The sequence below is a fragment of the Lemur catta genome, chromosome 14 (assembly GCF_020740605.2).
Source record: "Lemur catta isolate mLemCat1 chromosome 14, mLemCat1.pri, whole genome shotgun sequence".
Taxonomy (NCBI): domain Eukaryota; kingdom Metazoa; phylum Chordata; class Mammalia; order Primates; family Lemuridae; genus Lemur; species Lemur catta.
In genome coordinates, this window is record NC_059141.1 from 15,259,480 (window position 1) to 15,283,263 (window position 23,784).

Genomic DNA, 23,784 nt, shown 5'->3' on the forward strand with positions numbered 1-23,784 from the left:
CAAGTTTTAAAGCATAGTGCACTGGTTGGACTTCCTCCCCCAAAACACCATGCTGGCACCCTTGACGTCCCACCTCACACACACCCATGTGTGCATTTGCTTAACGCCAGGGTATGGTTCTACGTGCCTTTACTGCCTTTTAGGGTCTAGGACACACGTCAGGGTTGACAGAAATGTCTTTTTGGGTTTTTTTTTTTTTTTTTGCATTTAATTTCACCTAAACTTTCTCTTCAGGTTTTCAAAGAGACCAAACAAAAGAGAGTGTCCATCTTAGAACTGAGCAGCACTTTTCTACCTCAAGGCAACCGGCAAAAACTCCTAGAATATATTCTGAGTTTTGTGGTGCTGTAGGTCACGATTGGCACCTCTGGCAAGTGAAGGGCATGGGACGAGTCCCTCCTGGGCTCCAGGCTCTGGCTCGAGAGTTGAAGGTGCCGTCGCGTGGTCAGGCCTGCCCTGTCCCGAGTTGATCTCCCGGAAGACAAGTGCCTTCTCCCCTCCGTGTAGCTGTGGTTTTCCCGACTCTGAGACGACACAGCGGCCTACAGAAAACACTTGGGGGGACCTCAGCCTCTATTTGCAATTCATAATCAGTAGGTTACAAGATGAATCTCAATAAATTATTTTGCAGTTTATTAAAGATTTACATTTTAAGTACAACTTTTAAGGACTAACTACTGTGATAGGCACAGAAACGTAGTTATATTCTAGAACTGAATCTTGTATGCTATACTTAATGCTGTCAGGTAATTCAATGGTATATTTTCTGATTCATGGGTAATCCTTTCTTTAAAAGTCATTGAGTCATCTATTCTCTCTCTTTCAGTTTTATCTTTGTCAATAGTAGCTACATTTTAAATGGGAGCACCTTTCACCCCAAAGTGCTTTACAGATGAATGGGCCGATATACATCATACCCAGGTATCACTGTGCTGTCCTTCACAGTCAGATTTAAAAAATATTTTTGAGAGCTACATGAAAACACACAATATTAGTTTAGGTCAGACATTGAGACTTTGCGATCAAAGAGCTAACATCAGGAAGTTCATTTGGCTGGCAAAATTCGAGGTAGACTGCCAAGAAAACTTGGCATTGAAAACTTATGCTCGTATAAAAAAAGTGCCATTGAGTTTTAAATGACCAGCAAGTATTTAGAAACTCCTCCTGTTTTATGTCTCTATCCCTTCTTGCCCCTCAGGTGGGACCTGCCTCTCACAGGTACGGCTGTTTCTTGGAAATCCTCGAACCCATTAGCAACTGTCCTCACTTGATTAGCTTGTCCTGATAGGCTCACACGGTGCTCTGGCTGCAGACCGCGGGCCCAGGGCTTTCATGTACTGCACACAGGTTGCACGCCAGACCCCTTGTCTGTGTGACAGGTACCCACCCACTGGAGTTGTGCCGTGTACAACCTGTGCAATATACGTGGTGGCCCTACTGACTGGTAAGTGGTCAGAGGCATTTATGGATATTTAGCTTTGAGGAAAAACCACGGTTCTTTAAAAATTTTCATGGGTTATATACCTAAACCCTGATGCCACATAGTGGCAAATAATTATGAAGAATTGTCTGTTTGTCATGGGTAGGTGCCTTTTTGTGAGCAGGGAGCATAGTTGTTAGTTAATTGTGGTAATTATGGTGATTTCTGAAAAATCATGTAGTTAAAATATTTTCTAACAATTAACTGTCCCTTATCTCCATGATATTGTGGAATCAGGAATTTTTCCAGATGAGTATTGCGTAGATTTTTTGAATTTAGTATAGAACTACTGAGAATTAAGTTTGTACTTTCATAAACTTGGATTTTAAACACTACTAGAGTCTCGTGAATAATATATGTGTTTTGGGAGAGGGAGGGTTACTGATTGGTATTTCATGTTGTATGAAATATCTTGTTTGAAACTCATAGCAATAATGCTATGCTCACTCTTTTCAAATTCTGCATTTAAAATATATTTTTTCTTTGTCTTTGTAGGAACTCACATACCATTAAGTCGTTGTCAGTTGTAGGGGCTCTGGTGTGGAATGAGATGTCACTTTCTAGCATTCCATTTTACTAACTAGGGTAGAAGAATACTTCTTGGCTGCATTTGGGAAGTACCCAGAGAGTCTTATTTATTCACTCGGGTGTTCCTTATTGGGGATCAAACATTTCACTAATCTCGTTTTTTTTCATCCTCTAAATTGTAGTTTAAGGATTACTCAAAGTCTCAGTTAGCTGGAAAGTCAAGGTTGGCACCAACTTCCCAGTGGACACTGCTGCCCTGCCTGCCACCCTGCAAAGAGCTGCTGCTTTGCCAGCCTGGGCAGAGACGCTATAGCTTCTCTTGCTTTATTTTCCATCTTGGTTGGTTTGCTTTCCAGACATTCAATCAGATGCTTTGGGGAATGCAATGTATGATTTGCTGGCTCTCTCGCCACTTAACTCACTGTGAGTATAAATATGCATGCTTTTTGTAATTAACTGGTGCTTTGAAAATCTTTTTTAAGGAAGAAAAATCTCAACCAAAGTTACGCTCATCCAGACAAGCTGACCTTTGAGTTAATTTCAGCACAACTCATTCTTCAGTGCCTCATGACTGAAAATGCATCATCACAATAAGGCTTCCAGATAGCGCTATTTTGCTAAAAGATATATTCTCATTGTTTTCCAACAGCCATGGCTTCCATGTAAGGTGAAAGAAACTAGGTGCTTGTAAATAATTTATTACAGTTTACTCTATTGCATTTCTATAAAATGAAATGCATGCCCTCCAGGGGAAGACTGTGAGTCACGTTAAAAAAAAAACAAAAAAACAATAAGCAATATAAAACTGCACTCTTTTTTAAAATAATGTGCTAAGTAATTCAGAAGAGAGGAAGGAATTTTTTGCTCTCTTAAAGTTTCAAGAAAAATAAAGGCAAAAGCTAGTGTGACGTCTATAGAACTGAGAAAGCATTGAGTCTTCCTTTTCAGATTAATTAAGTCTCATGAAGTCATGAGGGTAAGTGGAGAAACTATTTCCGGGATTACAATGAATGTAAGCTCAGATTCTGGAATTTTCGGTAACCTGGAGGGGAAAAAGCATTTCCCATAGTGCTCCATGTACTAGGAGTGCTCTGTGAGGTGCTCAGCGGTATGTTGTAGAAAAAGCGTTGCTGACAGATGAAGTTTGCACGTGGAAACTTACAGGGCACTGTAGCGCGGTAAGGGCTCAGTGTCTGGCAGTGAAAACCTGTTTAACTCAGCGTTGCCCACACTATTTTGACTCCAGGACCTTTTCCCCCCTTGGGACACCTATGTATCTCTCACTAGTGTCCCAGGGGAAACATTTTGGGAAACGCTGTTAGGTAGTTCTTTGAGGAGACAAAACAGTAAGGAACAGATGGCAGTGCATGCATTTTGTACTATCACATATTGCATTGAATAGATGTATATTTCATCCCCGGGGACAATAAACACAGAAAACTGTAATAGAGGTGGTCGGAGCACTTCCATCCTCTGATGGAAAGCTCAGTTGTCAATAATCCTGGCTTCTTCACTGAAAGTAGCAGAATTCATACCAAGATTAATTGGGGTAAATAGGGTCTTTATTCAAATCTAGAAGGAAACATTGCACAATTGTGTGCAAATTTTTATCCATAGATAGCACTAGTGTTTAGAAATGATAGGACCTATCACTGAGGTTTATAAGACTTACTATGGGATGTAAATCTCTTTTTTAAAATACTCTTTTTAGGAATCTGAGACTTGCCACCTGGCATTTTAGTTTAATACAAACTAATGATTGCATTTGAAAGAGACTCTTGACCTTATTTCTAAACATCTAAAGCTCTGAGATGTCTTGATGGGAAGTGTTAAACTATTTGTCTGTGGTACAGAGAAATGTTAAGATTGTTGTAAAAAGAATTACTATAAAGTACTGTAAAATAACACTGTGTGATTTTGTGACTGAAACTTACATGGAAATGCTGATGGATTTTTATGCCTGTTAATGTATTGCAGGAAGCACAGAAATGTAGTTTCGTTTTAATAAACCAAAAAATGAACATATTCTTTTTGTCTTGGATTTGTAGTTAAGTTTTCCTACATAATTCTTTTTTTATTATTATTATTATCTCAGCATATTTTGGGGGTACAAAAGTTTAGGTTACATATATTGCCCTTGCCCTCCCACCCCCCTGTGTCAGAGCTTCAAACATGTCCATCCCCTAGACAGTGCGCATCGCACTCATTATGTATGTATACACCCATCCCCTCCCCCACCCACATCTGCCTGACACCCGATCAATGTTATTCCTAAATGTGCTCTTAGGTGATGATCAGTGAAACCAATTTGATGGTGAGTACATGTGGTGCTTGTTTTTCTATTCTTGGGATACTTTGCTTAGTAGAATGGGTTCCAGCTCTATCCAGGAAAATACAAGAGGTGCTATATCACCATTGTTTCTTATAGCTGAGTAGTACTCCATGGTATACATATACCACATCTACATAATTCTTTATGCAAACAATTGTTTGATTTTACATAGGACCTTACTTCAATGGTTAAAGATACAATCTTTCATAAATTTATGAACCTACGGTTCATGATTTTTTACTGACCCACATCTCTTCAAATTTGATCAAGCATTTTAAGATGTGGATCTACATGTTAGCAATTGCTTTTATTTAGTGAATATTCACATCACAGGGATATTCTTTGGTTTCTGTAAACGTTCCTTTAAGCTTGGTGCTTTGTCATATTTATATTTTGTTGTTGTTTTGAGATCGGGTCTCACTCTGTTGCCTAGGCTAGAGTGCAGTGGCCTCATCACAGCTCACTGCAACCGCAAACTCCTGGGCTCAAGGGATCCTCCTGCCTACCCTCCCCAGTAGCTGGGATTATAGGCTTGAGCTACCACATCCAGCTAATTTTTTCTATTTTTTTGTAGAGACCAGGTCTTGCTCTTGCTTAGGCTGGTTTTGAACTCTTGGCCTCAAGTGGTCCTCCTGCCTTGGCCTCCCAGTGTGCTAGAATTACAGGCATGAGCCACTGTGCCTGACCTTATTTTCATATATTTAAGTTCATAAAAAGTGTGCACTGAAGTGTTAGGTTTTCTCTAGTAGTTTATTATAAATGCTCAAACAATATTAGTTTACTTTTTTGACAAGTAAATATTAATATTTTATCAGAGCACAGGCAATTTTGTGGATCCGTTGAAAACCTCAAATACAGCCTGATCTCAGGAGTGTGCCCCCTGAAATGGTGGCAAACGTGCGCCAGCTGATGACATCTGTGCCCTTTGGATGCTTGACGTGGCTGCGAGAGGAACTGATCCCCACGACCATCCCATCGCTGTCCAGCCAGCCCCTCGATCTGAGCTTTCTACTTGAATCTTTCTGATATCTGGGATGTTGTTGCTGTGACGATGTCCCCACTCTGTGGCACATTCATTTTTTTCCTTTGCACCAGCAGCTCTCTTGCTGCAGCCACACGTTACCTTCCCTTTATCGTAGCTGAATTCTAACTTTTACAGCCACTCGGTAAGTGGACGATAATTTTGAAGCCTAATCTCTTGATGTTTAGTGTAGTCACTAATTTTAGTCCTGTTCATTCCCTTTTAACCCCTTGCTGCGTTCTACACACCTAGCTAGTAAAATTCTAACACCCCTCATTGACAAATAAAAGGCATTTTCTTAAGCCCTCCACGGCGTCCCTGGCGTCAGCACCGCTGCCTGGCCTCTCTCACCGAGACCCTGCTTGCTCCGTCAGTTTCCTGTCTATTTCCACGACTCCCTTCTCCAGCTCTTCCTTGTTTCCTGTCCTTGACAAGACAGTTCTGGTGGTGGTTCCAGTTTCTCTGATTTAAAAAAAAAAAAAATTACAATTTTATCTGAGATTTGTATTTTTTATGTGAAAATACTCAATTTTTACATATTGGTCCAACAACACCTAGGGATCAAATATAATAAATTGCCTTTCTGAGGCATTTCTATCTTGCCAGCTGCTGGTTTACATTTTTTGGCCTGGGAAAAAGGCAGGAATGGACCAGTCCAAGGTACCCCTTCCAAGAGCCAGAAGGCAATCGACGGGGGGAGGTTAGCTTCGATCATCTGACTTAGGCAGGAATGGAGGCTTGAGGCAAATCTTTGATGACACTGGTGATGTTTAACCAGTCAATGGGCATCTGAGTCAGCCGTTGATGTCTGACTCACTGCTTTGCCCATGTCAGAGAAAGTACGTGTGGAAACAAGCTAGTGTTGGCCGCTGGCAGTGGGCTTGGTACGAGTGTAAAAGCTACCTATTACTATGACATGAAGGGATTAGAGTAAGCTAGTGAACAAGCTCAACTCCCAGCCTTCTGGGAAAACATCTTGCCACCTTCATCTTGCAGGTTAGTTAAAGATTAGAAGGGAAAGAAAACAGACACACCCTCAAATACCTGCCGAAAGTTCTCAACTTACATGGCCAAGATACAGGACTTACTAGAAGTGAGGTGGCTACATAAGGCGAGAGCAGTGAGGCATACCAGGGTGTCCCCTTGCTCCTTGGTTCTTACGGGCCGATTCTATACCCGTACCCTTTGCTGGCAGCAGCCCCTTTGTAATTATTAACAATGCCCCCTTGCAAGAGTCTTGGAAGAGTATAGTGTGCATAGCAGGTTATATGGCAGCTGTATCCATTGGACATGGAGCTGCCAGTGACGGGGGATTGGACTGTAATTGAGAAAGCTAGTTTCAAAAAATATACTCAAACTTTTTTTTATCACCTGAGAATTTTAGCAATCTGTAAGTTTACTCATAAGGAATGTTTATAAACTATAAACATCTAACTGCTGCTTCTTTCCAAAGTGGCTTCTCCTCTAGGAAATATTACTGCTGCCAAGAAACTCGACAGAACTGGGCTTTCAGGGAACTGCTTGGACCTTCTACGCACATTGAGATGTTTCTACAATGGGCAGTGGTGGCCGTGAGCCTTGTCATTGCTTAGACATCTCTGTAGATGACTGCAAAGCTCCTGTATTTGGGGGCAACTTATAGCACAAAGCTTGTCATCTGGCTACTTCTCAGCCCTCAATCTATGCAAAAGAAGGCTTGCCCAGGTTTAGTTCTGTGTGTGAGTTTACATAGTCCTTCAAATCAGTTTTTATTTCTAATAAAAGGAATACAGCAGAAAGAACCTTCACTGATTCCTTTGGGGGTCGATGATCCCTAGATTGAGTCTGGCTTTGTCGTGCACATGCAGAAGAGTTTGAACTGGTTGCGACACTTCAGTGAGCGTGGTTCTTTATATGGCACAGGGACAACCTCACAATGGGGCTTTGAAGATGAAATTAGGGGTAATGAGAGTGGAAGTGTTCTGTAGGCTTGAAAGTGTTACACAACCAGGTGCTTGCTTTGTATCCTTTTACGTGGTGGTCAGTCAGGTGTGGCCACAGAAGAGACATGGCTTTTTATACTCACAGATCAGAGAGATAGGAGGCATGGGCACACCACACAGGCCACATGGGAAAGACACAGGGGTAGCCGGGAGGCAGAAGACAGGAGCGAGGGGTAGGTTTAGGTCAGAGCCTTTAGAGGGGCTTCCATGGGAAAAGAAGGCAGGGCAGGGTGAACAGTTTAGGACCACCTAGGCTGAGTAACTTCACTGGGCCGTAGCTATAGGGAAGGTCCCAAGTTGTCTGGTACAGGTCCCTGGGATGATTATGGCAGAGATATATTGCGTTCTGGGGTGCACAGGGCAGATGGAGGATGTGGCCCTAGACTGGTTAGTGTGTGTACCAAAGGCACACTCCGGGCTGAGCCCTTGTCTGTCCCTAAGAATTGGCTAGGGCTGAGAAGGACAGTCCCTCTCCAGGCAGAAAGCCTTTTTAAGATGCCAAAGAATCATGGGACAGAAAAATTCAGCTTGGAAAGAGAAATTAGGGGTCACCTCACCTAGTATTCAGCCCCCAAGTTTTACAGAAGAGAAAATTGCCATGGTCACACAGTGAATTAATAGAATCTAGGCCAGAAGCAGCATCATTTGACTCAGTTTAACGAACACCACCCAAACAGAACGTGAACAAGTAAGCAAAATGATCAAGGTCTTATGCAGCGAAGGCAAGATGGCTCATGAGTTTGATGCAGAGCTAGCCAAATTACATAACAATGTGGAACTGGAAGTAAGTTAATTGGCTCCAGCAAAACAATGTGCCAGACATACTCCTATCTAGGACTTAACTTGTGCTTCTGTAGCCAGCACTGTGCTAAGCTCTCCATAGGTTTCATCTCAAGCCCCTGGGGTGGGTACCGTTAGCCCCATCTTAAAGTGATGCAACTGAGGCTCAGGGGTGAGTAGTTTGCTGAAGGCTGGTAAGGCACAGTTCAGATTTGCTCCCCATCACCGTGACATGCTGTTTCCTGGGGTTTGCAAACTCTGCCTTCATCTTGGAGCAACTGCCCAAAGCACAGTGAGCATGAGGGTGGAAAGCAGAGGCTCTCTTAGACTGTGCTCCTTGCAGAGTTGAGCAGGAGGAGAGTCTGAGGTTGAAAAGGGCTAGAACATGCTACCATTTATTGCGTGCTTGTGATGGCACAGAGCCAAACTCAACAACAATTAGCACAGGATCATATTTTTATTATCCTAGGTGCCAGGCACCATGCTGATGACTTGATGATGGTGCTATACAACCCTGGGAGGAAACGGAATGTGAGCAATTACTCAAGGTCATGCTGACCTGGTCTTCAACATTGTGTTCAGCAAAGGCTCAGTGGAGTCACTCGTCATCCCTGGTGGGTCTGTGTCTGGAAGGGAGAACATTAACATGGGAACAGAATCTGGAGAGGGCATTCATTTGGGAGGTGTTCTGAGCACAAGGCAGGCTTGAGCTGGGCTCACTTTGAAGTCTCCCACTGTGCTCACTGGGCTGGAAAATTCACTTGTCTCTTGTAGTTAAGGGAAGAGGTGGCAGTTCCACCCCTTTCTCCCACACCATGCAGGCTGCAATCCCGGCCCCTCTGTCTGCAGTCAGGAGTGACCCCTCCCCTCCAAGGCACTGAATGAATCACCTCCCAACCTGTAGTCCTGGGACAGTAATGGTGAAATTAATAAAGGGCCACAAGGTGGGAATGATGGTAGGGGAAATATATATATTAATATAACCAGCCCTTGTTCCCTTGCTTTCCTATAATTGCTCACTACTCAGGAGTCGTGTAGCTGATGGTCATAAAGATTCTTAGCTTTCTCCATTGCTCCCGTAGATAATGTCACCCTTGTGAAACCTAAGGCTAGTTTTTGAGATATTTTCCAGGCTCTGCGTTCCAGTGGAATGACCAGCCCACCCAGACCGGTGGCCCATACCAAGGAACTGGCTCAACTGGTCTTGCTACCCCATCCAAGAAGTAACTCAGAAAGAAGACAATTTCTACACCTCCATGGTTCCACCCTGAACCCAGCCAATTAGCAGACCCAATTGCCTGGCCCTTTGCCTGCCAAACTATCTTTAAAAACCCTTTCTCCCAAATTCTCAGGGAGACAGATTCGAGAACTTCCTCCTGTCTCCTCAAATGGCTCCTGGGATGTTAAACTCTTTGTCCACCGTAACCCAGAGCATTGGCTTCCTCTTGAGCAGCAGGCAGTGAACTTGGTAAGGCTGTAACAATGGTATTCACAGGGCCACAGCTACATAACACTCTAAGGCTCTAAACGGCAAGCCATTTTTTACAGAAAGTTTGTTTCCACCTCCAGTTTGGGAATTTTTACAGAAACTGTTTTGTAGGAGCCGTCCAGCCTCCTTAACTTTCCCCTGTAGATGTTCCCTCTCACTGCAGGCACAAAGCAGGAGAATTAATTTGGAAAGTATATCTAAAGTGGGCAATGGAACACAATCTTTCTTTTTGGTCAGGATGAAACTTAATTTTTATTGGCAACAACCTTGCATTGAGGTCTTTCTCTATGGAAATTCATTGTACCTCTCTGAGCTATTGAGCCAGGAGGGTCAACTTAAATGAAGTGTCTGTGGTTGCTGGGGTTTTTTTTTTTTTTGGTCATCTTTTTAAAGAAATGTTTATTTTATTTTATTTTTTAAGAGATAGGGTCTTGCTATTTTGCCCAGGCTGGGCTCAAGTGATCCTCCCACCCCAGCCTTTCCAGTAACTGGGGATTGTTTGCTGCTTTTGTTCATTGTTGTTAACAATAAAATCTTGTCAGTGCCCAGGAAATTATTTCATGTAAAAGTGAAATGTGGAGGTTGAAAGAGTAATTGTCAGAAACGTGGTGGATGCTGAGTGTGGGGTTTCTGTAGCCAAGCCAAGCAAGCAAAGACAGGAGATGCCACACCTCAGATGAATTCCCCAAAAGCTGTAAGAAAAATCAACTTCAAAAGTTACAAAATAATTTTAAAGGATTAAATGATTTGCTATTTAAAGTAGCCCCCCGGCAAGGTCTTTAACAACATGAAGTTCTTCAGGTCTGAAAGTGAGAGTTAGTCATTGGCTACATGACTTGGGACACACTCGCTTTCTCCCTTTTGTAAATCAGGGCCAATAATAATGACTCCACGTCTCTCATGGGAGGGGTGGGAAAACCAACTGAGCCAGTGGGAAGTGCTTGGAAGTGTGGTTAAGTGCAAAGATGGGCTTCCGCCTTTGTGTTGCATTTTCTCAAGGCAGTGTTCCGCAGCAGGTTCTGTCGGGCCCTACCTGTACGCCCTGGGCCACCCTGGACGTCACCTGTGGATGTTCCTGCTTCCCTTCTCTTCCTGGATCTCTCTGTGGAGATTGTTCTGGAGCCAACACCCCAGAGTGGGAACAGGGGGGATCAATAGCCCATCTTCTTTGCCCCAAGTGGAACAATGTGGAGGGTCCCAGGGGTTATGCTCCAGTTGCCCACAGCAGTGACCCTCATCAACACCCCTTTCTAGGCCCTTCCCTTCTCTCTCTGCCTTTGCCTGTCCCTTCCTGGGCCTTCCTGGCAACAACTCACATGTAAATGACTTGTAGCCAAACTCTGTTCTCTGAAGCTGCTTTTAGGAAAACCCAAACTAAGACAGTCCTCATGACCACTCATTAGACCCTGAGCTGCAAAGCCACGTCAACAGCTAGTGTTTCCAAAGACTGTTCGGTTGGACTCACCAATGCAGTGTCACACCAGGTTGCAGAACAGTTAGATAGAGAGAACCTGACATTTATAATTCCCAGTTTGCGATCTGTTAGAAGATGGTGATGAGGAATGATCTGTAAACATTGTCCTGGCTCCTTTGCCGGTTGCCAGTAAAAAGGATCATTGACATCTGTGGCTAGAGAATTTAGAATCCAGGGTGGTAAATGTTCAGGGAGTGTTATTACTATCAATAACCAGTATTGACAGAGCCTAGAGTAGGCAGGGGAGAGGGTACAAAAGGTGTCCCTCACCTGGAGCAGCCCTTTGTCTCTTAGGCAACACAGGACCGTTTCCAAGAAAAGTTACCTGCAGTATCGTAACGGGTTGGGCCGATACAGAGCCTGCTGCCGGAGATCCGGGTGGTGGCTGACGGGGTCTCATGGCAGAGTCAGCCTTAGTTGATCCTTGAAGGAAGGGCAAGAACCAGATAGTGGGAACAGGACTGTCTTCGAAAGCTCACCTGGCAGTTAAATTTAACAAAACTATTAATTGCTCACATGCAAGCCCCGTGCATGGTGTTGGGGTTCAGAAGAAATATCCAAGGTCGGGCGTGGTGGCTCACGCCTGTAATCCGAGTACTCTGGGAGGCCGAGGCCGGAGGATCACTTGAGGTCATGAGTTCAAGACCAGTCTCAGCAATAGCGAAACTATGTCTCTACTAAAAATTAGCCGGGCATGGTGGCACGTGCCTGTAGTCTCAGCTACTCGGGAGGCTGAGGCAGGAGGATCGCTTGAGCCCAGGAGTTTGAGGTTGCTGTGAGCTAGGCTGACCCCATGGCACTCTAGCTCAGGTGACAGAGCAAGACTCTGTCTTAACAAAAAAAAAAGAAAGCAATACCCCAAAATGAAGGAAGTAAAAGTTTTCCTCTGACCTTCTCCTGTCCTGTCTCTTGGTCCCATTCTCCCCTGAGGTTAGCACAGGAACTAGAATCCCTTTTCCCCAAGGCAGGTCATAGAAACCAGAACCCTTTTTCTCCAAAGCCAGCCATAAAGCCTAAAAATATTACTCTTAACTTTCCCTCCACCTTTCTGTGTAGGGACTGGCAATAAAGAAATTATCTGACCTACCTTGTTTGCCTGTAGGTCACAAGACTCCCATTCCAGAGAGCGCAGAGCCGGAAGGAAGAATCTAGACAGACAGGCCTTGCTGGGCTTCTGCACTCAGTCTGCTAGCAGTAGGTCATACCCTTCTTGCCCAGTCATATTTCTACATGGCTGTCCACACTTTGCTGGATGTCAGCATAAAAATAGACAATTTCCCTGTATCAGTGGTCTTTGTCTGAAGGCTCCCGTGGTGTATACATGTTAAATAAATGTGCCCGCCTTTTCTCCAACTAACCTGCGTCTTGTGAGTTCATTTTTCAGGGAACCTTCCATGGCCCCTCCAGCGGGCCCTGCGATGGCCACACACACTGGTGACTGGTAGGCTGCAGGCAAACCAGCCTACTTAGGTAAGTCTGAATTTTGAAATTAATGGAGTCCATGTTTCAGATGTCAGAAGATTTTTCTGTAAAATTCTAGCTTTTGTTAAGGCTATGAGAAGATCCGGCAGCCCCGGGTCTGCCTTTCCGCACGGAGTGAGGGGTTGGAAATGAGCGGAGTCCATGTGGATGGGCATCTGCCTTTTCACCGGCCACACTCCCACTGGGCTCTGAGGCCACGGGTCAGGGGTCATTTACTCACTGGACTTACACAGTTTTGTTCTTCCAAAATAGAAATGTCTCTAAATGTGTGTCTTTCTTTAAAATGGGAAAAAGCCATTTGGGTCTGCAGATGGGCAATATGATTTCTTTTTAGGGGAGAAGAAGAGTATGACATATTGAGCCGGAACCCATGGCCAGTCATGGCGCTAACGGCTTCACAGGCCCGGCCAGCCGCTTCCCACTCTACAGAGGAAGAAGAGAAATGAGAAAGTCGTGGGGAACTCCTCGAGGTCCTCAGAAAAGCGTGGTCTATGGGCCTCAAATGCTGGCTTTTCCCACTGCACCTGGGTTTGCTTGACTTTCAAAACCTTCCTGGATGTTGGATTTCATGCCGTGGGTGTGCTGAGTCCCCTGTCACCACATTTGGGTGTGGGACAGGGATGGCAACAGTAGGGGAGGGAGAAGGTAGTGGGAAGTGGGACTTTATTATTGCCAAGAAAATGTAAAGCCCAGGACTCGAGTGTTTGCCTCAGGAGTTGAACCCTCCCACCCACTCCAGGACAAAGGGGCTGCAGCTGTGGCGGTGAGGGGGTGGGTATAAGTCCACACTGCTCTGGAGTTTGATGGGTGGGCCAATGTCACGCTGGGGCCTCGAGATAAGAAGGCCCCGACTTGGAGGCGACGCGAGTCTTTTCACTGCTTTCTTCCCGTCCGGAGTCGGGAGCTGCCAACAAACTAGAGTTCTGAACAAGCGCACGGTGTGGGAGCAGCTTTGTGTCCAAAGAGGCTCTGGCTGAACTGTTGGGCTGTGACTGCTGCCCAGGCGTTTATAGCTTTATGACTCGGCGTCCGGAATCTGGTCAAGGCTGCCTGGGTTCGAATCCTGGCTCTGCACTTACCCGCCACGCGGGCCTTGCGCCTGGTTCTTGGTTAACTCCCTCCACCTGACAGGGGATAAAATGGAGTGATGCACGTGCTTGAAGCATTGAGCACCAGCCTGGCACACAGTAAATGCTTCTTAAACGTTAGGTCTGCTAAGGGCTCTGCCCCTTTCCAGATGATTCAGCAAACTTTCTGCAAGAGCCTCTGTGTTCTCTACGACCACCCACTGGCTCCCTCGGCCGGCGTATTCAAGCCCCCGGGGGAACAGGGGCATCGCGAACAGGACTAGTGCTTTGGGGTTCACCCGCCTCCTGGGCCATCCTGATGGTCGTGAATTTTTAGGTGCTAATTTGCTTGAACCAGGCCCCACCTGGACCAGAACGCAGCGTGCAGCCGCGCCGCGCACACCAGCTCTGCCCACTAGGTGGCGCTGGGCCCTCATCGGGGGTGCTTGGCCCAGGGCCGGGGAAAGAGTGCCAGGGCACCAGGGAGGTGCCTCCTGGGACGCTCCTTGGCATCGCCCTGTGCCGGTCCGGGCTCTGGGCACTCTGAGTCACTCTCTCCTGCACGATTTTATTAGCTCCTCTTGGGTCTCCCTCCTCCCTGGCCTTGCATCTCCATGAGCCTTCCAGCTCCTCTGCGACCCACTTGCCCTTACAGCCTCAGGGCCACCTCCCTTGCCCGGGCCCTCGCTGCCCGCTGCACTCAGCGTCCCTCCTGCTCTGAGGCTTTGTTTCTGCGGTTCGGGTCCCGTCACCTCTGCATGTGCAAACCTTATTCCCCCAGGTCACCTGGAAGCGATCGCTTCCTCTTCTGAACCTACCGCACCCCCCTGTGGCCTGGCCCTTCCCTTTATTCACCCATCCCGGTGTTCACTGAGCACCTACTATGTGCGCAAGGTGCTGGGCACACGCTGGTGGTCGGCACCGGCATCTCGGCCCTGCTGGAGCGAAGGTGCCGCCGCTGAGGGGGGCCTAAAAGGAAGCAGGCGCTACAACAGAACCGCAGGCTGCGGTAAGTGCGGCGGGTGGAGGGCGTCGTCGGGGCCGCGGGCTGGGGAAGCTGCTCTGGGCAAGGCGACATCGAAGCTGGGCCTCAAGGCTGAGAAAGAGCCCGCCGTGCGGAGCGCGGGGCGGGCGCGGGCAGTTCCTGGGGAGGCATCGGCACGAGTGGGCCACGGCGGGCGGAGGCCGGGCTGGGACCGAGAGGGGAGCCAGGGCACCAGGCCGGGAGGCCGCGGAAGGGAAGGCATCGAGGTTTAAGCTTTCTAAGGAGTATTTTTGCTGATCTGTGCACAACCGCCTGGGGGAAGGGGAAGAAAGGAAATCACAGTTCGGAAAGAGATGCTTGGGTGGGGAGACGGAGTCGCGGGCAGATCTGGGTGTTCTGACGGGCAGGTCTTCCCCGTCGTCGTCCGGGAGTGAGGGGGACTGTCAAGGCAAATGCCAGTGGCGTGGGGCGGGGGCGCTGCGTCCTGGGGCATGGGAGGGAGGGGCTCTGGGGCCATGTGCAAGGCAGAGAGATGCCACTGAGCAGCCAGCTCTAGTGTGTGCCCAGGAGGGACACGCTTGGGAATGCTGGTGGTCATTGCTCTTCTCCTCCGCCCTCCGCTGCTCTGTGTCCAGGGGACTCGACCCTCGGGGTCCTCACAGCTGTTGCCAGGCAGTGAGCTCAGGCTCCCTCTGGCTTCCCGGGTGCACCGGATGCCTCTTTCCCTCTGAGAAGTGGACTGCTGAGTTCACTTCGTACGGTACACAGCCCTTCTTCCTGGCACAAGGGGAGAGTCGGTGCCTCCCGTGCCACCCAGAAATGCCCCGAGATGCCCAAATCACCACATCAGAACTTCACTTCTAGTAAAGTCATTGCCAGCTATAAGCTGACTTCCTCCGGATAAGGCTACCACGTTAAGTCGTGTTTTTCATTTACAGTGTACATTTTGCACTTTGCTGGGCATGAGACCAACGGTGCAAGCTGGGGAAGGGCGGGAGGGAGAACGTGTAACTTCGTGTCTGGGATCTGTGGGAAGGGGGCGAATGCGAGGAGGGACAAGGGGAGGGATGCTGGGGCTGGAGGCAAGTGTCCTGCACTGTACGGTTTTGCTCTGAGCTGGCACCTGGTGGGGAACTTGAACACTCCGCTCTGTGCAGAAGAGTAGCCGTGGACATGAGCAGCCGTGTCCAGGAGAGGGCGCCCGCACCCCGCAATGCAACCTGGAGTGGTTGGCTCTGGCTCCAAAGGCAGCTGAGAGTGGGAGAGGTTTGGGGTGTCTCAGGGACCTCAGCAGTAACATATGCCTGCAACTCCTGCCTTGCACCCCCTGCACCCCCCTTTGCCCTCTGCCGCTCCTATGTGGCTGCTATTTCCTCGGGCATCTTACAGACTAGCTCAGGACCCACATTGCCAGCATGAGCTCTGGGTGGGGTGTGGGACATCTGGCTAGGGTCTGGGGGCTTTGGGCAGCTGTGATGTACTCCAGAGGGACCCCGAAAGCTGGTCCCAATGTGTGTAGCCAGGTCTGCCTGCCCAGGAGCCTGTGGGTCCCTGTGGCCTCCCCCCTAGAGGGGGAGTTTCCCAGGGGAAGAGAACTTGTCTTTGCATAATTTCTTCCTTTCCCTGTCCCCTTAGTCCTAGCTGGATCCTGTGCTCGGTAGGAGCTCCCCAAATCCACCGGGCCTTTGTGCCTGCTGGGTGTTGGCTCTGTCCAGCTGCTGGCTGGCATGGTGATGGGGGGACACCTTGGAGACAATGAACTCAGCTGGGATGCAGAAGGCAGCCAGGAATGGACTGGAAGGCTGGGGTGCAGGGGAGGGGGGAAGGGAGAGGAAGGAGAGGAGGAGGAGGAAGGGTGAACAGCAGGTAGTTCTTGGCAGCATGGGGGAGGATTCAGACAGGCAGAGAGGAGTCGCATTAGACGAGGGTTTGGCCTGCGGGTCACCTGGGCTGCACTGTCCCAGAACCAGGAAACCACCCACGTGGCCAGCTCTACTCCTGGCTTCTGAAGTCCTCTCCTCTGAGCTGTGCTGGGCCAGGGAACCAAGGGGGAATGTTTCCTGTATCCCATCCTGACTTTCAGCTGTCGTGTCACCTACCAAGCTCTCTGGAGGAGCCGGGGGACCAGTGACTGTCAAATTCCCCAACAGCTGTGACCCTCTGTCCACACGCTGTTCAGCCACAGCCTTGGGCCGGGCCTTTCCTCTGGGTCCTGGGCCAAGGACCAGAGCTGCTGGGGCTTTTGTGCCCTACGGGCTCCACGAAGGTCTTGACAGCCGCAGGTGCAGGTGTCAGGTTCTGCAGAGCTCGCTGTTGCTGTGATTGTCACTGCCAAGGTCTCTGAACATTGCGCACCTGGCTATGGGGCTGCCCAAAATTTGCCTGTGGGTTTTCAGCGTTACTAACATGGGTTACAGGCATCCAAAACATTTTCTTCTCCCAGTGGCTAAAGCCGCTATTCCGGCTGGCAGAGGACACTGCTTACCTGCCGGTCTCTGGCAGCCAGTTCTCTGGTCTGAATATGACATTGGGTTAGTTGCGTCATGGGCTTACCTGATATGTTAATATATTTGTTCCTAAGTGCCACTGGTGGCTGATTTCTACCATGACGAGAGCCTTTGTGATGAGAGCTGTCCAGAGCCTGGGACTTTGTGCAGCATCCGTGTGGGACTTGGCGGGATCTCCCAGGGAGGCAGGACTGGCGGCTGGGCGTGGGCGCCTCTGAAGCTCAGGCGGTGGGGGCTGCTTTGGGCTGGTGTTTGGGTGGGTCCCGTCAGTACTGGCATCAGCCCCAAACAGGGAAGGTAGATGGGATCGTGTCACAAAGGCAGGTTCACCTGAAACTGGGGAGCAGTGGGCAAGGCCAGACTTCCATCTAGTCTTTGTTGCAGCATGACCATAAGTCGTATGATTTAGAGAGGAGGAGAGGCTCAGAGAGGTTGAGATTCTTGCCCAGGGCCACACAGCAAAGCTGAGACATACTGAAGCTCAGAAGGCAAATTTCTGCATCACCTTTTCTGGGTTCTTTCTGCAAAATGGGACCCTGAAAAGCCTGGAGTCCAGAGTTCATTCCTTTGGTGGGTCAAATACATTTACTGAGTGCTTACTGCATGTGAGGTGCTGAGGACAGCTCGGCGTCTACTGCAGGGTGCCCAGCCAGTGTTCAGGGCGACCCAGAGGGGTCCCATTTCAGCCGAGGGGGGCTACCAAGCAAGCCTTCCCAGAGGAAGCATAAAATAGTCGAGTCTTGTTGGAGGATAACCCATCCATTTGATGCCCCACTGAGAATGTCCCAAGAGAAACAGTAAACACTAATAAGCAAACAAATAAATGACAGAAATAACAAACAGTGATGGGGCTCTTCCTAGACACTAGTCCTCGCGACCTTTATCCCTGAGCAGAGTCAGGAATGTCCCGGGGGCCCCAGCCGGGCAGGGGTAGAGCTGGGAGTCTGCTGGGCAGAGGTGTTTTTTGTTTTTTTGATTCCTGTTCATCATGGAAAATTCCAAACAGGTACAAAAGTGGAGAGAACAGCACAGCAGAATCCCACACTGTCATCACCCAGCTTCAGCAATTGCCAACCCAAGGCCAATGTCGTTCCATCTACACCCCCTCCACTCCCCCACCACTGGATTAATTCAGAGAAAATCTCTGACATCACATCATTTCCTGCATAAATATTTCAGCAGGCAGCTCTAAAGGATAATGACTCTTTTTAAAAAAACATAATCACAATCTCATTATCACACCTAAAAACCTCAGCAGTAGTTCTAGTCAGTGTTCTATGTTCAATTGCCTCAATTTTTTTTTTTTTGACAGTTGGTTTGTTCAAGTCAGGATCCAAATAAGATCCACACGTTGCATGTAGTTAAGTCTTTTAAGTTTCCTTTGAGATGCAATCTCTTTCTCCTTTTTTTTCCCCCTGAGATGTATTTGTTTAAGACATCTGGTCATCTCTTCTGTGGTTTCCCACGCCTGGCGCTTGCTGATTGCAGTTCTGGGGTCCTGTTTAACATGTTCCTCTGTCCCCTGTACTTCCTGTAACCTGGAACTTGAATCTGGAGGCTTGAGCACACTCAGGTTTGAGTTTTTGCAGTGCCAGAATTCTTGAAGCACAAATCTAAAGGCAGCCTGCCGAGTGGTGTGTGTGTGTGTGTTATGTGTACGTGTGCACCATGTGTGCACACACGCATGTACATGTGCCTAGGGTCTGTTCTCTTTTCCCTTTGGCCACTTTCCAGAAGCCACTGCTGTCCACTCCCCAGTGGCCACAGGCGACTCTCAAGGTTACAAAACTGCTTCAAGGCTATGTGTCAGAGAGCATGCAAGGAGCACATAGAAAGTGTCCCTGCTGTCAACCTAGTACACGGGGATACTGCCTTAAAGAAGCCTTCAGCGGGGACAAAGTTCCTGTAGATGTCTGCACTTTGGTTTCCTCCTGCTGCCTCCTTCTGTTGCTCACATTTTGAGTTTGGGGTCTTTGCTGTTGGGACCCTTAAGAGGCAGCATTCTCCTCCCCTTGTGCTCACGTCCCCATCTGTCCTCCTACTGCCCCTGCGGGTCCCCCAGTGAGGCCTTCCCTGACCCCGCTCCAATCAAAACCAGGTTCCCCTGGATTCTCCCTCCCATCGATCTGTTTTTAACTTCCTGTATAGCACTTCTTACAAGTTATCATTTTTAATAAATCGTGAGGCCTCTTTCCAGATCATGGGCTTTTTGCGGGCACGTGTGTCTCTGTCTTGCTCGTCTTGTATCCGCAGCTCTTCATGCCATGTCTGGCACATGGTAGGTGCAGAATAAAGGAACTCAACATATACGCAAGTGAAAATATTTCCTGGGTTGAGGCGGCATAGAGGGTCCCATGCAGGGTTGGTGGGACACAGAGAAGAGGGGAGATCAGAAATGATGCCATCCACGTCCCTGGGGGTCAGTGCCAGCTCCCTATGTCTCTTTGTAAACTTGGGGGTGCTGACTGCTGTCACCATGTGCCAGATTCCTCTGCCAAACGGGCAGAATGTGGCTGTGCTTGCTGGAAAAGAGGCCCTGAATTTGAGCAGGAAAGGCCTTTGCGCTCTCCGGGCTGTGATTCATGGTTCCCAAACAGAGGGCAGCTGAGCATGATTTACAAGGGCCACAGACCCTCCGGGCCACAATTATGGTGACTGACGTCACCCAACAGTGCGAATTTATCACCCAGAGGCAACCGGTGGTGAGAAAGGCCTTGGGCAGCAGGTGCTGCGGCTCTGAGCTTACAGGTGGGCCCACTGGGGCCCTGGGGGCACGAGACTTGCCCAGGGGCACCGCGGGGTCCTTCCCGTGCAGGACCCGAATCCTTGGGTTGTTCTCACCTCCCCCAAGGCTTTTCCTCCAGAAAAGCAGCAGAAACTGAGCAGAGAACCTCCCCTCCCCTCCGGGCTGGCGGCTGGCTGACACTTCAATAATGTCATCTGGCTCAGCTTTTACTCAAAGCTCATAAAGGTGACAGTTCTACTTTATTGAAAAGTTAAACTTTTGAAAACTTTCCAGCTTTTTCAACAACTCCGACAGTGCAGGATAAGTCACCGCTGTCTCTGCAGCCTCACTGCTGCCCTCGCCGCCCTCCGGATTCTGTGGTGTCTGGGAACCTGCGACAGCCTGGGGGTGGGGTGGGGAATAGCGGTGAGGAGGGAGAGGAGGCCTGTGACCTCCTTTACCTGTCGGGACTCCTCATGAGACTGTCCATGCCATCCAAGCCGGGCCTTGCAACCCTGCTTTGTGCTGGGCACCAACTTGGTGCTTAATTAATTAAGGCTGATTGATGCAATGAATACCCACGATGGTGAGTACCCCCTTGCTCACTCAGCCCTGCCCTCTGTCTTGCCGCCAGGTGTCCTGCCTGGCTAAGCTTGTCCCCGCCTTGGATGCTCCCTGGGCCGGGAGGCTCTCACCCTGGATTCTCATAGTGCATCTCCTCACCCTTCCAGACTCAGCTGGCATGGCAGCTCCTCAGGGATGTGCTCTGTGGCCACCCCTGTAACACAGGTCACCCGCCCACTGCCCACATGTTATACTGTAGCTCTGAATTCCGGCAAACTGCAGGCCAAATCTGGCTGCAGCCTGATTTTGTAAAGAAAGCTGTTGGAACATGGCGGCACTCATTCCTTTACCTGTGGACTTTGGCTGCTGTTGGGTGACGCTGGCAGAGCTGAGTAATTGCGACAGAGACCGTATGGTTGACAGAGCCTGAAATATTTACTATTTGGCCCTTCTTAGAAAAAGTTTGCCAACCTCTGTCCTAGCCCAGCCTCTTGTTTGCTTTCTTAATGCCATTTTTCACATGTAATTATTTTATATATTTTCTTTTTTTTTTTTTGCATGTCTTCCCGTGAAAATGTAAATTCCTGAGGGTATGGCCTTCTATGACATCCTCAACTGTATCTCCAGTCTCTAGGTGTTGATTAAAAAAAAAATCATGATGTTGTGTCCAATACTTTCCTAGGACTAATGGAGTAATTACTGGCCAGATTGGCATTTTGGGGTTATCCTTGCTTGGCCTGTTTTCCCAAACACGTGTACACATAGCCTGGGCCAGACGGATGAGTGTCCATCGTGTGTTTATATCACTTCCTGCTCATGCAGTCTCACCTGGGCACAGGTTCTTCATCTATTTCTCTCCCAACCACACTGGCCTCCTGGATAGATTTTGGAGCATGAATGAATTGGTTACAAATGATAAAAAATGGATAAAACCTTTCCTTGGTGGAGAATGGACATCAGTCTGGTCTCTGGAAGAAGGAACCCTGAGCCGGGCATCTGTTCTAGTCTTGACACCACGGACTTGTTACGATGGCCTCAATTTCTGGAAGTAGGTGGATTCTAAATTATAACTAACTGTGAGAGCTCACCCTCTCTGGCCCCAGCTTCTTCATCTGTGCTTTCTAGAAAGTATAATTTCCTGGGGCTCTTGTTAAAGTCAGAGCCCCCATTTGAGACTAGGTGATTCTAATGCACACTGGACCCACCCAACTAAATTCTCTCCCATGTCTCCCATCCCTGAGGCTGAGTCTGGTTCAAGTTCTTCCACAAGCATTTGCTCTGTGTCTTTGGGCAGGATGCCTCACGTCTCTGAGCCCCAGCCTCCTAACCATGGCAGAATCATACTTTTAAAATATTAGCTGATATTCTCACTATTTCTTTTTCCCTCTTAGAGCCCTTCTTTCCATTCATTGGTGAGAGCCTGGCCTCTCTCCCAGTCCCTCCCTGTGATAGCAGAAAGGAGTGCAAAAGGAACTCTCCTGTTGGCTTTGGAGTTTCCATAGCTTAGATTCTCAGGAGGACAGAAGGACTGGCATCCCTCTCTTTGACCAGAACATTATTCTCAGGGCTGCAGGCAGGGATATGCATCTGAGGAAAGCAGGGAAGATGAAGACACGGAGAGACCCCAGGAGCAGCTTGGCTCCCCACTCCCCGGGCTAAGCCCTGAGAAGCAGCGACACCCCCAGACATGTCTATGGGAGCTGAGGGCAGAGGAAACTGTGCCTGTGTCCAGACAGGACCAGTTCCAGCAGGACCTCAGGGAAGGAACGGCTTCCTAGTGAGTCCTGGTAAAGAATTTCCTGGACAGCCTCAGTTTACCCAACGTGAAAAAGGCACGCCAGGTGACTCCCAAAAGGCTGTGAGGCCACAGGGGGCCTCAAGAATAGGAATGGGGCTGGCTTAGAGTCCAGTGACCTGCATGGGCACAGGGCATCAGAATCCAGATGGCCTTGTCATCTCCCTGCCCCCACCAAACCCCAGCATGGCATTGGCCTTCCCGAACCTTCTAGGCAACTTCAGCGGAAAAGGAGGGTGGACCTGAATTGGCTGATGTAGCTCCCCCACTCTGATCAGACAACGAAGAGAACATTCACCCTTGGTTAATGTCGTTTGTATGTGGTAGACAGCAGAGCAAACGTGAGGTTGGGCTTAAAAATGGGGACAAAGGGAATATTGAACTGATGAGAAAGTTGCTTCAGAATAAACATGCAGAAGTGGAGAAGGAGCTAGAGAGGGAGGGGAAGAGAGAGAAGGAGGGGCAGAGAGAGAGAGAGAAATCGATCCCCCAACCTCCAGCAGCCCAGCTGGTGGGCTCAGACAGGAAAACGATGATCTATAGATCAGGTTCTATTAACAAGGCTGATGCCAACCATGAGGAGCCACCTGCAGCCGACTTTGCAGAAAATCTGGCACCAGAGCCTGAGGCTTCGAGTAATCCATCTCGGGAGCCACTGAGCCATGAACTTGTTAAATGGTAGCCGCTGGAGACTGGCTCAGCTCATGCTCATCTGCAAGTGGTGCACGTGGTGGTGGAATCTCTGCAACTGGAAGGCCAGATGGTGCAAATAGCGGTGATGGGCCCAGGGCCCCATCCCAGGGAACATGCGTTGCAGCAGATGCCTGGGTTTGCAGCTCCGGGGGCAGCTGAACTCCTGTTGCTGACATTCCCTGAGCAGTCAAGAGTGGCATCTGCTCATTCTGTGTGTCCCTTTCCTTCCTTCCGGCATCCACCTTCCTCTGACCAGCATCCGCCCTTCTGCAATGGGGCCTGGTATTCTGCTTACTTCCATCTGCCAGGATGGGGCTGGTCCTTATTAGGAACTGAGGCTGTTGCAGTGGGAAGGGGTAGACAGTATAGCATCGTGGTTAGGAGAGCTCTGGGCTCAGATGGTCTTGCACCCCACTGCTGGCCCCACCCCTATCACCCCTATAACTCTGCAAGTAACTCAAACCACTTTAAGCCTCAGCTTCCTACTCTGTCAAATGGGGGTACCCACTTCATAGAATGGTTTTAAGGATTAAATAGGATAATGTAAACAGAGTACTTAGTGCAGTACCTGACACCTAGTACCCGGTACCTACTCAGGGAGGTAACTTCAAGACTACCATGCTGATGTGGGTCTTGCATAACAACCCCTGTCATAGCAAGAGCCCTTGGAGCACTGGCGCGTCACAGAGGGACCAGTGCTTGGCTACCCAGGTGGGGCCATAACTCTCCCAAGCCTCGGTGATCTTGTCTTTTAAGCCTCTTTTTCCCACTTCTCCTGGAATGTGCTCCCTTTCCCTCCTCCCAGCTGCCCGTGGTGGAGCTGACTCTACCCCGGCAGAATTGTATTAGAGGTTTCCACTTCCTGAAACCCTGCCCGTCG

General features: G+C 48.7%; 1 protein-coding gene and 2 long non-coding RNA genes across 10 annotated transcripts in view; all 3 read left to right on the top strand.

Moving 5' to 3' along the window:
* GPAM (glycerol-3-phosphate acyltransferase, mitochondrial) overlaps nucleotides 1-4,033 on the top strand; it is a 59,296-nt gene extending 55,263 nt beyond the window's left edge. For all 7 annotated transcript variants that reach the window (XM_045568140.1, XM_045568143.1, XM_045568142.1 and 4 more), the window contains one exon: nucleotides 235-4,033. In XM_045568140.1, the coding sequence (XP_045424096.1) occupies nucleotides 235-351 (117 nt within the window). In that variant the 3' untranslated portion in view covers nucleotides 352-4,033. The remainder of the gene's footprint in view (nucleotides 1-234) is intronic.
* A 5,465-nt stretch (nucleotides 4,034-9,498) lies between these two features.
* Nucleotides 9,499-14,059, top strand: LOC123649872. 2 transcript variants are annotated; one of them, XR_006739166.1, is made up of 3 exons: nucleotides 9,499-9,591; nucleotides 12,189-12,556; nucleotides 12,903-14,059. It is a non-coding gene; the product is annotated as an uncharacterized LOC123649872 (long non-coding RNA). The 2 variants fall into 2 exon arrangements; XR_006739165.1 differs by having other exon boundaries at nucleotides 12,471-12,556.
* A 7-nt stretch (nucleotides 14,060-14,066) lies between these two features.
* On the top strand, nucleotides 14,067-19,325 carry LOC123649873. Its single transcript, XR_006739167.1, has 2 exons — nucleotides 14,067-14,644; nucleotides 18,862-19,325. It is a non-coding gene; the product is annotated as an uncharacterized LOC123649873 (long non-coding RNA).
* Nucleotides 19,326-23,784: the final 4,459 nt, after the last annotated feature.